The 16,598-nt window shown below is 39.1% G+C and overlaps 2 protein-coding genes across 4 annotated transcripts; one reads left to right on the top strand and one right to left on the bottom strand.

Moving 5' to 3' along the window:
- Nucleotides 1–499: 499 nt before the first annotated feature.
- Nucleotides 500–9,654, bottom strand: snx11 (sorting nexin 11). Of its 2 annotated transcripts, none has more exons than XM_042397179.1 (7): nucleotides 9,449–9,654; nucleotides 7,698–7,737; nucleotides 7,065–7,151; nucleotides 5,228–5,328; nucleotides 4,294–4,389; nucleotides 3,890–4,114; nucleotides 500–3,695 (listed from the first exon to the last, which is right to left on the bottom strand). In XM_042397179.1, the coding sequence occupies exons 2-7, from the start codon at nucleotides 7,719–7,721 to the stop codon at nucleotides 2,405–2,407; spliced, it is 1,824 nt and encodes a 607-aa protein (XP_042253113.1). In that variant the 5' UTR covers nucleotides 7,722–7,737; nucleotides 9,449–9,654; the 3' UTR covers nucleotides 500–2,404. The 2 variants fall into 2 exon arrangements, with proteins under 2 accessions (XP_042253113.1, XP_042253115.1); XM_042397181.1 differs by having other exon boundaries at nucleotides 7,698–7,732.
- Nucleotides 9,655–10,655: 1,001 nt separating this feature from the next.
- On the top strand, nucleotides 10,656–16,488 carry cbx1b (chromobox homolog 1b (HP1 beta homolog Drosophila)). 2 transcript variants are annotated; one of them, XM_042397182.1, is made up of 6 exons: nucleotides 10,658–10,874; nucleotides 12,592–12,674; nucleotides 13,023–13,197; nucleotides 13,437–13,590; nucleotides 15,694–15,788; nucleotides 15,935–16,488. In XM_042397182.1, exons 2-6 carry the CDS (start codon nucleotides 12,620–12,622, stop codon nucleotides 16,074–16,076), a joined length of 621 nt encoding a protein of 206 aa, XP_042253116.1. In that variant the 5' UTR covers nucleotides 10,658–10,874; nucleotides 12,592–12,619; the 3' UTR covers nucleotides 16,077–16,488. The 2 variants fall into 2 exon arrangements, with proteins under 2 accessions (XP_042253117.1, XP_042253116.1); XM_042397183.1 differs by lacking the exon at nucleotides 12,592–12,674 and having other exon boundaries at nucleotides 10,656–10,874.
- Nucleotides 16,489–16,598: the final 110 nt, after the last annotated feature.

The raw sequence follows: 16,598 nt of genomic DNA, 5'->3' as shown, positions 1-16,598 counted from the left end.
TTGGGATTTTTAATGAGTGTTTTCCAGGATTTTCTGACATTTTATTGACCAAATGATTAATAATGAAGCAGAAATCAGGAATTAAACAGAATAATTAATAATGAAAGTAGCTGCAGCCTCAGTGCAAATTAATTAATCATTGTGGATTGATAACATGTATCAATTCACTATTAAAGATTAGATTAAAATTATCAATATGTGGATTGATGATGATATTTCTCTCAGTCAAGAGTTTAATAGTATTGACATATTTAGAAAAAGTCAACAGATGATTAATATGCAAAATATTCCAGACGACATAGTATTAGGAGTTTAACAGAAATCTGAAAAGTATCAATACAATTTACTGCCTGATCAGTTTGGTTATTAAACAGGTTTGACTTACAGCCACTAGGAGGCAGCATTGCTCCAATATGTCATCTTTAAACCCTGAGATCTGTTGGGTGAGACGACATTACAAGCTTGAAACCACAGAAATAATCACTCACAAGTGTAGCAGTAACGAAGAAAAACAGTTTTTATTTGAAATAAAACCAGACTATATTTTATATAATTACACAGACGCAGTCACTCAGGTTATCAGTCCCCTCGTTAGATCCACGTTATAAAATAGAGATGTCCTTAGAAAGAGACGGCTCTTAAAAAAAAGACTTTTTAAAAGCAACTCAACTTTGACAAACTACATTTACAGTGTATAAACAAAGTAAAACCCGGAACTGATGATCGACCTGCTGCGTCTCATGGCTGTGACAGTTTTAAGATGACTGAAACATTCATGATGATCAAACACTGACGATCATTAACAGTCAAAAACTAAAATCACACTAAATAACAATGTCAGCTCATTTCTATGTGAAACAGCTCTATAAACTCTGGGTCCCTTTTTTTTTGAATGAAACAGAACCGATTAGAAGCACAAACAGCAGTAGTGTGAAAACAGTCAGTCAGAGTTCAGACTGGTTGAATTAAGGCTGATCATTTAAACCATGTGAGTCTATTTTCATGTAGGCTGTGATTTAACGTTTTAAAATAACTTATGCCCACTTTAACCAGCTGTAAAGGTTATAAGAGGCAGTGTTGTGTCCTAAAAAAGGAAACCAGTACCTGACTCAAACCATCTGACAATGACGGACCTTAATGTGTGAACTGTGACGTCACCGTGAAGGTGTGAATCATGTTTCCTCTGTAAACAGTTTCAGAGTGTCATCAGGCTCTCAGGGCTGAAAGGGGGCTTCCCAAGTGTTAACTATTATTAATCGTTCAATATGACACGAAATATCAAAAACAGGCCCGTTTATTTGTTTTTTGTGCTTTGTGGCGCTAAAACGTTTTATTCTTTTCCTTCTCTGATCCACCGTCAGTTAATAAATAAATATCAGGTCGACTCTGCTGCCTGTAAAACATAATCTGCACGTACATGTTGAGAGCAGTGCGTGCGAAGAGGTGAACTCACGGAGTGTCGGTCTGCTCTCAGTCCAAAAACTAAACTGGTTTAATGTTCCAGCACTAAAAACGCCAAAGTCCGTCCCCGACTGACCGACTGGGACAGTTAAACCAACTTCATCAGTCGCCTCGGCTGAGCGTCGCCACTTCCTGTATCCTTCCTTTCATACATGTCATAAATAACCTTTTCTTGTTTTTATCTGTAGACAAAGTCGTGACATGTCTGCTATAAATTATGCTCGGCGTCATTATCAGGTTTGAACAAGACATGTTTTTCTGTTGAACAGAGGTTGAGCAGCTTTTCTCAGCTCACATTATCAGGATTCAGTAGGACACAGATGTTGACTGAAATAATACCTTGATTTTTTTTTATGAGTTTCACATCTGTGACTTCATTTAAATGTATATTTCTGTCATAATTTGTCTTTCCGATGTTTCGTTATCTCCACAAACTAACATGACTACATTTCAGAGCACGTTTGACTTAAAATGTGACTCACAGACATTAATTTGATCTGTTTATACAACAACAAAACCTTTCGATCTGGTCAGAAAAACCCTAAATCAAAGATGCATGTGTGTTTTTTGTGAGCTTGGGCACCCTCTGCTGTTCATAAAAAGCAAATCATCATCCAGAACTTAGATGTTGGAAAAACAGTGCCAATATTTACTGTACCTGAGTGTATATGAAGGTTTTAAATTTAAAATAAGATATACACTGTTGTTTTTTTTTAAACGTTATACCGACAACATAAGTTTCAGTGATGGGACTCTAACAGAGCGGATCGTCTACATTTTTAAAGACGTAATGAGCAGATTTTCAGGAACACGACACCCAGTTTATATGTTTATATGCTGAATATGATCGAATGTGTCTTTGGCAGAGAACAACTCCCATGATCCATTGCTGTGGCTCAGTGAGAGTTGTGTAGAGACTTGAAGGTGCCATTCAGCTGTTTAACTAATGCACCTCCACCTCGTGAGTCTCCTCTGAGGCGTCCAAAGACAGCGAGGACAGGGTTTCCTGCTCCGCGCACCTACTGTCAGCTAATTCGGGAACACGGCTGGTCTCTAAGATGCTGAAGTCTTCAGCCAAATCTCCGCCGGATACATTTGAGCCGACGTCCAAAGAGTTGCTCAAGTCCCTGATGTCGGCCATGTATTGCAGGTCTTTCTCCTCAGAGCAGCCGTTCATCTGTAGGTCCAAAATGTTCCTGCTGCAAGCCTCAACTTCCGACCAGTGAGCGACCTCCTCGGGAGAAGTCTTCATGTAGTCGTTCGCCGCTTCCGTCTCGTCACAGATGCTTTCTTCATCGCTGACCTTGACGATGCTCTCGTTGGAGGACGGCAGCGACCGGCTGTCCTCGTCGCTGTCCTCTTTAGTCCTGCTTCCATCCACATCCACTTCCTGCTGAGCTTGCTTTTCGTCCATCTGTTGAACGGCGTCACCGCAGTCGACCTCGGGGACACTGAGCTCATTGTGATTCACTTCATGGATTTCTGACTGAAGTGCTGTCTCCTCTGCACTCAGCAGTTCATCACTATTCTCTTTGTCTCGCTCGTCTGGTTTGTCAGGCTCTTCGGGACAGGTGACCTCTGTAACGTGACCATCGGTGACACCGCTGACCTCAGGGATGGCGTGATTTTCTAAAACCTGCTTTTCAGAGCAGACGTCCTCCAGAGTGTCCTCCTGAGATGCGGCGAGGTGATCTACACTCTGTTCCTTTGAGTCTGTAAAATCTAAAACCGCGACGGAATTCACACATTTTTCTGGAAACTCACAGCTGACGTTTTCTATATTTGTCTTCTCAGTCGTGTCTGGATGAGAAACTGTCTCTTCTATTGTATCTGACGTCTCCTCGCTGACTGTATGCTCCTCCTCGAGCACGCCGTCCACCCCACAGTTCTCCTCAAAGCCAGTCCCCATGGGCGAGTGCACCTCCACTGGAGTCTGAATTTGACAGCTCCTCTGCTGAGTCCGTTCTCCAAGGCTCAGACTCTCAGGTGTTTCGTCATCCTGTCTGTCGCCCAGAAAAAAAGTCACCTCTGTCGGGTCGCAGTCCTCAACCACGGCCTCTAGATGGTTGAGCTTCTGGAGGACCCTTATAGAGGATTTCTCCTTGTGCTGCAACTCAGCTGTGTCTCTATCGTGGAGCTCCAGTAAACCGTCGAGAGGGTCAGAGTCACCGCACGACAACAGCTCGGGGCTGTGGGTGTCTTCATTTTGTAGGCAAGGTTGATGAGGAGCTGGGCTGTGGAGCGAGGAAGAGAAAACATTTTGTTTCACTGGAAAGAAACAGCAACATTCAATTTCAAAAGAACAAGAAGTTAATTCTATATTTATAAAGTTCTGGTCCATATGAGGGGCACAAATAAATCTAAACAGTAAAAAGGTTTTTTCCACGTCATTAGTTCTGTATCAACAGTTCACATCCCTGCCTCGTACCTCTCCATCGACTCATAAGAAACAGTCAGACTCGGCTCCTTGATGGAGTCGTCCTCTTGAGCCTGAGCCAAGCCCCGATTGGACGAGGCGTAGGTGAGGATGGCGTCTGTCACCGTGTAGGGAGTGTGGCCCTGCACGCAGTCCTGGATGTGACCGACCGGGAGCTGGGTCTGCAGGAAGAGGTGGAGCTGGCTGTCTGACAGACACACCGTCATGTTCACCACTCTGTGGTATGGTACAGAAACATGCACACGTTACAGAAACATATACTCAAGATTAATGTCAACAAAAGATTTTATCATTAAGTTACACACAATAAATGTTTACAGCAGATTAACAGATAATATCTAATCTGATTTTTTGTTCTCATGAAGAACAAAACAAAGAAAAGAACAAGAACTGACTTGTCCAAGAAGGTCTGAAGTCCTTTCCTTCTCCTCTCCAGGAAGTCCTCATTGCTAAAGGAGAATAAGGATTTTCCTGGAAGGTCTGGGACGGGCCTAGAGGGATGAAAACAAGCAAAAAGGGTTTATTCTCCATGTTTGTAGTTTACAGCATCTTTGCTAAATGAATTATGTTACAGATGTGCCATGTAGGTGACAGAAAACCTTGGAGAGGACCGACAGCACTGAGATAAATCTGTGTTAAGAGTAACCTGGTGGAAGCTCTTTATAACACAGGAGGAGTACATTACTAAACACTTGTATCTGTTTATTAATATAAACAACTACATTATACTGTGTTACAGGCTGTTTATTAACTGTTTATATGTTGCTTATAAACACTAAATATGGAGGTTAAAATAAACAGTTACTGGCATCAACAAGATGTATAATTTTCTGAATATTTCCATCAACCAGCTTTTTTTGGTCACTTCAGGTCAGTGGAACAAGCTGTAAACAAAATATTAACATATTATCACATTATAAAGTTCATATAGTGACTGTTTTTGCAACAGTTGCCCATTTACACATCCAGCAGACACAGTCCAACATTCATTTGGAGTCATGATTCTGGCCATGATGAATCTAAATCCAGTATTCACTCCCCTTTTATCTCTGTTTTGGTCTCCACCAGAAACACATCTGGCTCTTTAGCTGCCAAATGCTTCGCCAGCGAGTTGCTAACTGTGTCTGTCTGCCCTTTAGTGCTGAGCAGGTAGTGTGGGGAACAGTGGGGTCATCAGTGTTTTCATTGATGAAAAAGCATTTTTGGCTGTCATGTAAAACTGGCCCCGGGGGCCTCGGATGACACATCACTGAAATGCTCACAGCTATCGACCCCGGACAGGAAGAGCACTAAACCGGGACGAGCTGCTTCCTCTTCACGTCTACTTACACCAAACCGGCGTTCTTCTGCAGCTTCTTCTTGAGCCAGACAAACTCACTGTAGCGCCGCCGCACACAGGACGTCTTGGCTGTGAAGGCCTTACTGTTGGTCTGGGAATGGAAACAAAAAGGTGTGTATTATAGTTTATACTACTGCAATGCACAGACCAAACCAACGAGCTGATGTTAAATCCCATCAAAAGACCAAAACCTCCTGCTGACAAATGTTCTCTGTGTATCCAAACGCCTGATATATCTTATTCCTCTGTGCTGTAGAGCTGCGTTTTTGTCCAAAAACTGTTAAAAACACATCAATAAGACACACATTCCTTCATCAGTATGAACACAGATTTTGGTTCAACCCCACACAGACACCGTCCTGCTGCCAGAAACACTCACTAGAGCAACAAATGTGTGTTAATCCACAGCTGAAAATAGTCCTCCTGTTTGAGTAACATTTGCTAAAAACTACATTTCCCAGCTGTTTCAGGAAGTTACGGAGACTTTTTAATTAAATGTTTGTGACCCATTTTTTAAAAAGACGTCTATCTTTAATAGGAACCAATGAGCTCAGACCGAGTGCTAAAGGCGAGGTAGGAAAGTGTTAAGAGACGGACGCGTTGATGGTTTTGTTCTTTTCATGGGATTTGTTAACAATAAGAAAAGTACAGAATAACACAAAATCTTTCTACTTAATTTTACAACATGTTAAATTTATTTTTGTGACTGGGATGATTCACGCTCCAGTTGTTCAACTGTTGCTGATCTAACAGCAGAACTAACACATGGTCACATGTCAGATTTGTTCCAGTAATGTGTCACAGAGTCCATTGATGTTTGCATAACAAGCGACTACCTTCTGACGACCCAGAATCAATTACAAGCTGTGTTGGTAAGTTTCCATGTCATTAAAGTGAATTCCATTAGAGGAGAAAAGTCCTCAGAGGCGTATTTTCTCCGCTGTGACTCCCCTCCTGTTTCACTTGAAGCCACAGTAATTAGAGATGGTTGGAATGTCAAGAAAAATAAAAATGATAAACTATAAACAGGAAACCTTTACCTTTTAATTGTGTTTATTTAATTAAATTCAGGCATGCCCTGTCTGTTTTGGAGGAGCTTTAAATGAAACTGTGCGAATCATTATTGTATTATTGTGTGTATCCCCATAATTACGCGTTTCAAAAAATGTGCACAAAAGTTTAAATGAATGCTGGGAACAGAAGAAATGATTTGCTAGAAAGTGTTTGTGCAGAAATAACTAGAAGATACTAAAGAATGGATCAAACTGTCAACACTGCCAGCTTTTTCTGTATCTGACATTTACCAAAGCAAAGCAACCACGACTCAACAAAATGACATTAGATCATGTGAGGTCACATGACGTCCTCCCAATTCCATGAGTCAACACCCGCACATCCGTGTAAGCATGGAGCCTTAACTGCTGACGCAGCGTTCTTAAACACAGACAGCTGCCAAGACGACGACAACATCAACTCCTGTCCAAACACAATGTAAAGAAGGAAACTCTCCGCTCTCGCAAATGGTTGGGTTCAGATCAGCTGAGATTGACGAACGTCTCAAAACTCTTATCAAACACGTGTTATCTGAAGCTCCAGACGATGTGATGTTGACTTCTAATGACTTTGTAGTAAAAGATTAGTAGAAACCTACATTTGGTTTGGATTAATGTCAAAAACTGCTACACAGGTTTAAAATGACAGGTAATTCTTGTTTGGCAGGAAACTCTTTAAGTATCAACAAAGATTTGACAGGAAGGCAACTTTTCAAAGCCACAAACCACAAAGACCAGTCAAAGTTCTCACTGTTAAGAAGCTTTCAATACTTACATGTAAGAAAATCTTAAAATCCACATATGAATTCCATGAGCCTTCGTTCTGAATGCGGGGATCCTGAACCCGCACTGCAACAAACTCCTGAAGGGCAGAAACAAACAAACAAAGAAAAGCAGTTTCACAAGTCTTTAAAATAGAAAAAATATATATTTATACTGCTGTAGTGTCTCTAACAGATTGAGATCTAGATTACTGTGAAGACACGACACATGCCTCCTCTACACTGAGGCCAAGTTCCTCATACGCTTTTTAAACACATCAATGGACGAATTGTTCTTTGGCATTTGTTCTGTGGTACTTTCAAGAGATTCAAGAGGTTTTATTGTCACATGCCCAGCAACGTTGAAGGCCGTGAAATTTGGCTTCTTTGAGCTTCAGTTCCAATTATAGTGTATAATAAAATGAGAGATAAATATAATAAAATGAAAGAGAAAAATACATTATATTGCACATTGTTGGGCAGGTGCCGTATTGCACATAAAAGATGAGACATTTAAAAAAAGAAGGAGGTGTATCGCTGCTTGGTTTTCTTTTTAGGTTTCACTAACTCAGAAGAAATGAATCTTGGTGTTAAATTTAGAAGAGGAAGAAGAAAACAAAAAAAAAGGGCAACAGGAGGTTACTTACATCTTCTTCTTGATTGCTGATCATCCTACCGAGTGCTGCACTGCACACAGAGAGGAGAAATCAATGAGAGGAAATCATTCAGTTAATCAGGATAAAACGCTCTCACAACTGTTATGATGATGATGTCCTGAGCTGATGACTCATCCTTTAAAAGAGAAGCTGAAATCAACTGAGTCACTCTCGCAGCAGAGTTTGTGTCTTCACCACTCAAAAGAGCAAAATATTTAAGACTCTTGAGAGCCAGTTGAAGAGCCAATCCTGAAGTAGCAGCCTATTGAACAGCCAAATACTGTCCAGCTGGTAGACCAGGACTCATTTAAACCAGTATTATCTATTGTAAGCTGAGTACAATGTATTTATCTGCCGGTGCTTCCCCTCTGAGATAGAGAAGTGGTAATTGTAATGACATGCCACTGTGTTAAACAATAGTCGTAGTGGTTTTTCAGGGAATCTGACGCTTGGTTTGTCTGTAAAACAGGGGTTAGTTTCATTATCGGTCATTATGTCTCTGTTTGGTCTATAAAATACCAGAAAATGGTGAAATATGTTGATCACTGTCTCCCAAAGTCCAAGACAATGTCCTCAAATGTCTTGTTTTGTCAACAGTCAATAACTTAAAGATATTCAGTTTACTATCATAGAAACCAGAAAATATTCACGTTTGAGAAGCTGGAACCAGAGAATTTGAGAATGACTCCTAATGATCAATTGTCTACTATAAAATGTCAGAAAACAGAGGGGGAAAAAATCACAGAGGTGATGCCTTCAAATCGCTTATTTTGTCCAGCCAACAGTCTAAAAACCAAAGATATTTAGTTTATAATGAAATACTGTGAACAAGATGTTGCATTTTCCCTTCCCTTAAATTAATAATCGATTGTCAAAATAGTTGTCAATAAATATATACATTTGAGGACAACATCTTAAGCTTTGGGAAACAGTGTTTGACATTTTCTGACATTTTATGGACCAAACCACAAATCTGAGAAAATAGCCTAATCGACAGATGAATTGATAATGACACTAATCTATAGGTGCAGTCCTGCATGGGTTTCAAACAGAAAGTGAACAATTAGTGCTGCAACTAATGATGTACTGTTTCCCAAAGCACAAGATGTAATCAAATGTCTTTTGTCCAAAACAGTCACAACCCAAATATATTCGGTTTACTGTCATAAATGACTAAAGAAACCATAAAATATTCACATTTTAAGAAGCTGGGCTAAGAATTTGAAAATTTTACTCTTAAAAAATGACTCAAAACGATTAAATCGATAATTGAAATAGTTGTCAATTAATTTAATAGTTGGCAACTAATCGATTAATCGACTATGTTAATTGTTAGAGCTCTAAGTTATAAAGAAAGAGAAACTAACTTTCATCACTTATAACCACAGTTACTGACACTTGTAACAACTTATTTATTATCCATCAAAGAAAACATTATGCTGTGTTTTAGTTGAAAGGACTTGAATCTGTTTTAAAAATAACAGTCAGGAAGAAACATAATGTAACACCTGATTGTTAGTGTAAATTAAAAGTCTTCTGACACTGTGTCAATACAAAATAATATAAAGAGAAAAAGCATCTTTAAAAGCTCCACCTAAAGTACTGATAACGTTGTGTCAAGACTCAAAAACCACTAACGACTGTTTAACGGTTGATTAGTGTTCTGGCCTGAGTGATGACACTTATGAGCAGGAAACATTAGCTAAAAGCTAACATCCAGTCGACGTGCTGGCTTTACTTACTTTCACGAAGTGTGTGTTAGCTTCTGAGGAAGTATCCAGCCGGCTGTCGTTGTTGATGTCGTCCCGCTTGTCGACGTTTCTGCTTTATTTGAGTCCAAAGTCCTCCAGTCCAGAGGCTTGTTTTCCCAAGCGGCTCCTATCTCCATTTCGCAAGTCACACAAGCAGCGACGTTACGTCACACGGTGACGTATGCTTCCGGTAGTGTGCGCGCAAGCGTAAAGGAAGGCGGGGCAAAACATCCAAAAAATAAACAAAAAAATGCTTATTTAAATTAATTAGAAAGTAGTAATTTTTGACTTGTTATCTCATAATTTTGACTTATGATGATTATTTTTATTTTTGTCATTTCCAGTGGTAGAAATGACAAAAATAAATGTACAGTGAGTACATGTGTGAGTAAATGTACAATAAAGACTTATATAAATATTTAAAAAATCTCATTAAAGAAAACAAAATAGCGATAAAAAAAAACAACAACAGGGGGATAAAGAAAAAAAACCCAAAGACCAAACCACTACATTTACTCAAGTACTGCATCTTGTACTGTTTATGTTTATTTCGAACATGTAACAAATAAGTAAAAGACACAAAAACAAAACAAGAATAACAAATAAAATGAATGGTAGACATATACTGCGAACTCTCAATAAACAAATTCTCACGAACAACATAAATAAATATTACATGCCCGAAAAGAAGTAGGAGGAAATATACACTTACATGGTCTTACCTCTTCCTAATAGCTCAATTAACTAATAAATAATAATATTTATATATTTATACTTCCACTCCCCTACATTTCAGAGGGAAATATTGTACTTTCTTCTCCACTATATTTATTTGACAGCTTTAGTTGCTTTTCAGATGAAAATAATATAATGGATAATATAACAATTTATTTTATGGGCTTGTGTACCCTTTAAAATGTACTTCATCATTAATAAAGATATTTTGAAATTAAGTGGGTTTTTTTTTAATTAATGGAAAAAATAAGAAAAAAACCCCACACTGATTTAGATAAATGTATTTGATTTGTTTATTTAACGTACACATATCATGCAGAAAGTGAGAGGCGTTTCATTGGTCCAGTCCTCCTTTGCGCACGGCCCGCAGTCACAGATCTACACATCACACGCGCGCACCATGATTGGCTGCTGTGACGCTGGTGAGTAACATCCACCCGCTTTGAGATCTGCGAAGCTGCGCCATCGTCCCGCTCCGGCGGACTTTTTTTTTTCTCCCTCTTCTCTCATACCAGACGAAGGGGCGGAAACGACACATTTCGCTGTAGTCAAGCTAGCGGCTTTGTCTGTATTTTGACAACAAAACCGACACAAACACCGACGTTGTTAGCGTGTATTTAACGAGGCAAAGGTGTCGTTTTATTTCAGTTCGGGTGGAGCTTTTAAAAGCAGTTAGTCATCGGTGAGTTTAATCTTTGCCTTCCCTCCAAACGTGCTGTTTCGGTGACGTTAGCTAGCTGTGAGGTTAACGTGCATCGTTTCAATGAGAATGAAAAACCAGTTGTTGTTAGCCGACACATTATGTGTGACCGTAAATAATCATTATAACCGACAGTGTGTTATATTAGTGAGCTAACGGGAAAGCAATATGGAGGAGACAGCAGCTAGCTGAGTCTCTTCGTTTCGAGCCTTTGTCGTGTGTTTTCTTTTTTTCGCTAGCTGATAGGAGCAGCAAAAAATATATATTAGTAAAATCTCTAAATTGAGCATGCAGAGGGCATTTTACACTACGACAATGCTAATTCAAAGTGTGTGTAAGCCTGGCTTTATTCTAGCATCTCCACACTAATGTTAATGATACATGCTGTACGCTGCCGCCAGGTGTTGTTGATGCTGGCAGTAACTGGCACGGCCATAAATACCTGCTCTGTCTGCCTCTGCTTTATTATCAATGAATAAAGTGACAAATATGCAGGTAGCTGACGTGCAATTCTGTTGTTAAAGGTTAACAATGATACATTTTAGTTAGGCCCATATTTTTGTACTCCAAATAAAATACACTTGTAACCCCCCCTCCCCCCACTTGTACTTTACTTGAGTATTTCCATGTGATGCTACTTTATACTTCCACTCCACTATTTCAGAGGGAAATATTGTACTTTCTACTCCAATACATTTATTTAACAGCTTAAGTTACTTTTCAGCTGAAGATGTGACACAATGGATAATATAACAAGCTTTTAAAATACAACACATTGTTAAAGATGAAACCAGTGGTTTCCAACCTTTTTGGCTTTTAACGTCTTACAAAAAGCAGTGTGTAGTCGGGGTCACATTTCACATGTCTATGAGTTGTTAACAGCTCCACCAAATAGTGATTTTTCCCTCTAAACTTCTCACATGCTTTCATTTCAATAAATGTTCAAATGATCAAAAAAAAAAAAGATTAGAGAAAAAGTCCAAAAACTGAAAACAGATTTGTGTATCAGAACTTTGTTTTTTCTTCTTTCCTCTCCCATTAATCATCTCACGACCCCTCAGATTTATCTGCTGACCCTTTGGAGGGGCCCGACCCCTAGGTTGGGAACCACTGGACTAAACTATCTAACTGTATATAAAGTAGTTGAAACTAGCTCCACCTCCAGCAGCTACAACAGTAACATGCTGCTCTAACACTGATGCTTCACTATTAATAATCTAATGATGTCATATATAATAATATATCAGTCAGAGGGACCAAACCACTACTTTTACTGCAATACTTTAACTGCATCAAGTTCATAATACTTATGTACTTTTACTGTAGTAGGATTTTTCATGCAGGACTTTTACTTGTATTGGAGTATTTTTACATACTTTTACTTAAGTAAAAGATCTGAATATTTCTTCCACCACTGAGTGATGGTACATGGGTAACTTTAGGCAATGCAGATTAGGCAGTCTTTTTAAAATATAAATCTATAACTGGGACAGAAACATTATTCATACGATGGGCTATAAAGTTATCAACATAACCAAGTGTATCAAATATCTACTGCTGGTAATCTCCATTGGCTCACATTGTCACCCATGTGTCTTTTCAATAAATCAATAAATCTCAAATTCCAATGCTGTTTTCTCCTCTCTACCACATTGACTCCCGCTCGCTTCCATCATGCAACAATCTTGACGTTGACCAGAGAACCTGCTGGTCCCCAGGTCTACCTGATGAGTATGAGCCTGACTACAGAACCCCCTAACGATGGTCCCACTGTTACAGAAGGTTTTATACATCATTATTTTCTAACATAAATTTCTCTGTATCACTTGTCCTTGTGCGGTAAGGTGTGTGTCAAGAGTTGAGGAATGAATATACTGATGTGTGTCTACTACATGGCACCATAAATGTTTGTGACCCATTTAAAACGACACTCAGCAGACTGGTTTCCCATCTAATTGTGAACCAGATAATGTAAAAACTTTTCCCAAAACACATGTGAAAATGATCTTTTAACCATGTCAATGAATTTTAACGCTTGCAGGCAATAAGCGTTTTTTCAGATTGAAGGCTCAGCAGCAATTAAAAGACTGAGCGTCTTCAGGATCAGTAACTATCTGCTCTTTCCTCCAGCGTCTACCCCGGCAGAGACCAAAATGACCTCGCCTGAGCCGAAGAAGGAAAAGAAGCCAGAAGATGTAGCAGAGGAAGAAGAGGAGGAGGAAGAATACGTAGTGGAAAAGGTCCTGAATCGGCGGGTTGTGAAAGGGAGAGTAGAGTACCTTCTCAAGTGGAAAGGCTTCTCTGAGTGAGTGTTTTTTGGGGAATAGATATTATATATAATACATGTCTTTGCGTGTCTAATAAATACTTGGTGTATTATGGATTATTCTGGTGCCATTCTGTCTCTTTTCTTACCATTTTTCTATTCATACAGTCCCCCAAATCAAAGAGTGCATTAAAATTATAACCGAGAAAAGAGATACAGGCATATTTAACAGATTAAATTACATAAAAACTGTATTTTTAATGTACTTATGTCGACAGTGAAGATAACACGTGGGAGCCAGAGGACAACTTGGACTGTCCGGACTTGATTGCAGAATTTCTGCAGTCCCAGAAATCAGCACAGGAGGGAAAGAGGAAGGCGGCCGGAGAAGCAGAAGGAGATGACAGTAAATCAAAGAAGAAGAAAGACGAAGTAAGTCCCAGTTCTGTTCTGGAAGTGGTCGGTGAGTCTTACTGGTATTTGTTTGGTTAGGATACAAAAACAGTAGGCTGAATAACAGCATCTGTCTTCTGTCGCTGTGAAGGAATGAAGAGGGTTCTTGTTCTTCTGTGCAGAGAGCAGCGTCAATGTTTTTTAATAATAATAATAATAATAATTATGATAACTTTATTTGTGTAGCACCTTTCATACAAAAAAAATGCAGCTCAAAGTGCTTTGCAATAAAATAAAGTACATTCACCAAGTGCTTCACATAAAAAAAAAAAAAAACGTAAAAAAACATGTAAATATACATAAGATGGAAAGTAAAACCCACTTGATAATAAACAGAAGATAAAGTGAAAATACTTCAGTGGTAATTTGAGACTTAATAAGCAAAAACTCAGAAAGTATTTCGCCATGTTTACACAGTCTGTAAATCGGCGCCTTGGCGTCTCTGCAGCGATAAGCAAACAGAACCTCCCTCCTTCCGACGGACACAGACTCACCTCTGCTGCTCTCACATCTCCAAACACTGACGTCATAATAATAATAATAATAATCTACCGGGTGAAAACAATTGATGATGATATCGACTTTAATCTCATTAGACCAGAAAGTTGCGGTGTCATATTTCGTGATATGATGAGTTTATAATATTAGTTCTATTAAATTGTTTCAGCACAAGAAGACGTTACACTAAAGGACTTATTGACGATTGATTTGGCAACGATAACGACAAATATCGGCTTTTAAATCCCATGTCTTAGTCTTAAACTCCTTAGACAGAATACTGAGTTCAATTTGAGTAATTGCCAGATGTCGTATTATTCTAAGAGCCCTGAAACACACACAGAGTCTCCAAACCGCGACGAACGAGCACTTATGAAGAGTTAAAAGTCGCACTTGAACGCACCATAATGACTACTGACCACCAACACGTAAATAAGCAAATAACTGTCTGTGTTTTTAATCCAGTAAACATTGTGGAAATATAATTAAAGTAGTTTTGACAACAGTGTGAATCAAATAAGTCTCAGAATATGTAAAACTGTTAAACTTTGTGAAGCTTTTCTTTGCTTTGCTGTTTGAGTCCTTTAACTATAGAAGAGCAAAAGAAAGTTTAGAGTAAAAACATTATTTCATCTACACAGTAAGATATAAGCATTTTTTTTTTTGCATGTTTTTGTTTGCAGAGCTGTTTTAAAATATTGCAAGGACAGAATGATAGAACATAAAACAGCTGTTTTGGTGATTTCAGGCTCCATCTCCACATTTCTATGAGGTCTCAGGTTGAATCCACATGTTTCTTCACTGGTCTTGTTTTTAGTCTCATGTGGACTTTCTGCAGACTTCACTCATTATCCTCAACTCATCGCAGAACAAACGTGATGCTTTAGTGTTTTAAACTGCTGACACAAAAATATAAAACGTACAAGTATGATCATGTTGAAACAATATTTAAGTGTAAAATATTGTACAAATATGCAGAAGAAGAAAGTAGGGCTGCAACTAATGATCATTTTTAGAGTGTTTTTTTTCTGAGCAGAAGTCTAAAATCCCCAAAATATTACATTTACTATCATGTAAGACAAGAAAAAGCAGCAAATTCTTCATCCAAACAGACATTTTTGCTTTAAAAAATGACTCAAATAGTTAATAGATGATCAAAATAGTTGCTGATTAACTTTGTCGATCGGCTAATCGTCACAGCTCTAGAAGAAATAAGATGGATTAAATGAATATTATTTTTTAAAAGTGACAATAAGATCCATGAAGTGAGAAATCTGTCTTATCAGGGGTGAATGTAGACTTACAGCCTCGCAAATCTTACTCCTGTTTCGTTTTTTACTGATTAGCATTTAGAATTTATAGATTTCTGCAGGCAGCTTCACACATAGAACATATGTATCGCCATGTGGATCCAAAAAAAGTTCAATATTTCATGTTTTCACAGCAGCAGTGTCCTCGTGTTGATGAGCCCGTTCGTCTCATCTCATATAAATAAACACAGTGACCTTTAAATAGGTAGTTAGTGTCATGCTGACGTTATGTTCTGTGCTTGACTGAAGTCGTGTTTCGTTCTTTGATCCTCAGACAGAGAAGCTTAGAGGCTTCGCTCGAGGTCTGGATCCAGAAAGGATTATCGGCGCCACAGATTCGACGGGAGAACTCATGTTCCTCATGAAATGGTTCGTACGCCGTCGTATTGCACAATAACTGCGTGGCAGCTGGTGGAACTTAATTACCCCCCAGATGTTCGGGAATTAAAATGCGTCATTAAATATTTGTCTGCATCAAATGCAAGTCTGTTGAATTTGTTTGTTTGTTTTAACAGGAAAAATTCTGACGAGGCTGACCTGGTGCCGGCGAAGGAGGCCAACGTCAAGTGTCCGCAGGTGGTCATCTCGTTCTATGAGGAGCGACTTACTTGGCACTCGTACCCGACTGAGGATGAGAAAAAGGATGACAAAAACTAACACAGGGCAAAGGAAAAGAGAGGAAAAAAAACTGTAGTTTTGAACTTCATTGTACTTTGGACAGAGGGGTCTTGGGGGGGGGGGGGAGGCGAGGGTGATGATGAGGGCAGAGACAAGCAAGACGCCATCGGACTCATTCGTCTTTTAGTGTAGTGTCACTTCATTTGATTCTGCTTTTATCTGGATATAATCTAAATGTATATATACGCTTCAGGTTTGCCTAACGAGACACAGCCCAACAGAAACGTCAGTGTTACATTTTCAGTCATGTCTTAAAGGTGCAGTACGTAGAATTTAGCGGCGTCTAGCGGAGTGGACTCGGCAGAAACGGAGTATTATAAATATGTTTTAATTAGTGTATAATCACCTGAAAATAAGAATGACTGTGTTTTTGTTATCTTAGAACGAGCCCTTTACATCTACAGAGGGAGCGGATCGTCTTCCACGGAGCCCGCCATGTTGCTACGGTAGCCCAGAACAGACAAACACTGGCTCTAGATTTTTGCGTTTTTCGGCCGCCGT

The sequence above is a fragment of the Thunnus maccoyii genome, chromosome 20, assembly GCF_910596095.1.
Source record: "Thunnus maccoyii chromosome 20, fThuMac1.1, whole genome shotgun sequence".
Lineage (NCBI taxonomy): Eukaryota > Metazoa > Chordata > Actinopteri > Scombriformes > Scombridae > Thunnus > Thunnus maccoyii.
The sequence above is the reverse complement of the archived record's forward strand: the minus strand, read 5'-3'. Positions and strand labels throughout refer to the sequence as shown.

What these genes read in the sequence shown, in the direction of transcription:
- snx11 (XM_042397179.1), bottom strand. Translation starts at nt 7,721, where the DNA reads ATGATCAGCAATCAAGAAGAAGAT. An exon ending in TCAGCAATCAAGAAGAAGAT is followed by an intron (nt 7,152 to 7,697) that starts GTAAGTAACCTC and finishes TCTGCCCTTCAG; the next exon opens with GAGTTTGTTGCAGTGCGGGT. An exon ending in ATTTTAAGATTTTCTTACAT is followed by an intron (nt 5,329 to 7,064) that starts GTAAGTATTGAA and finishes TTCCATTCCCAG; the next exon opens with ACCAACAGTAAGGCCTTCAC.
- cbx1b (XM_042397182.1), top strand. Translation starts at nt 12,620, where the DNA reads ATGAGTATGAGCCTGACTACAGAACCCCCTAACGATGGTCCCACTGTT. An exon ending in TGGTCCCACTGTTACAGAAG is followed by an intron (nt 12,675 to 13,022) that starts GTTTTATACATC and finishes TCTTTCCTCCAG; the next exon opens with CGTCTACCCCGGCAGAGACC. An exon ending in CTCATGTTCCTCATGAAATG is followed by an intron (nt 15,789 to 15,934) that starts GTTCGTACGCCG and finishes TTGTTTTAACAG; the next exon opens with GAAAAATTCTGACGAGGCTG.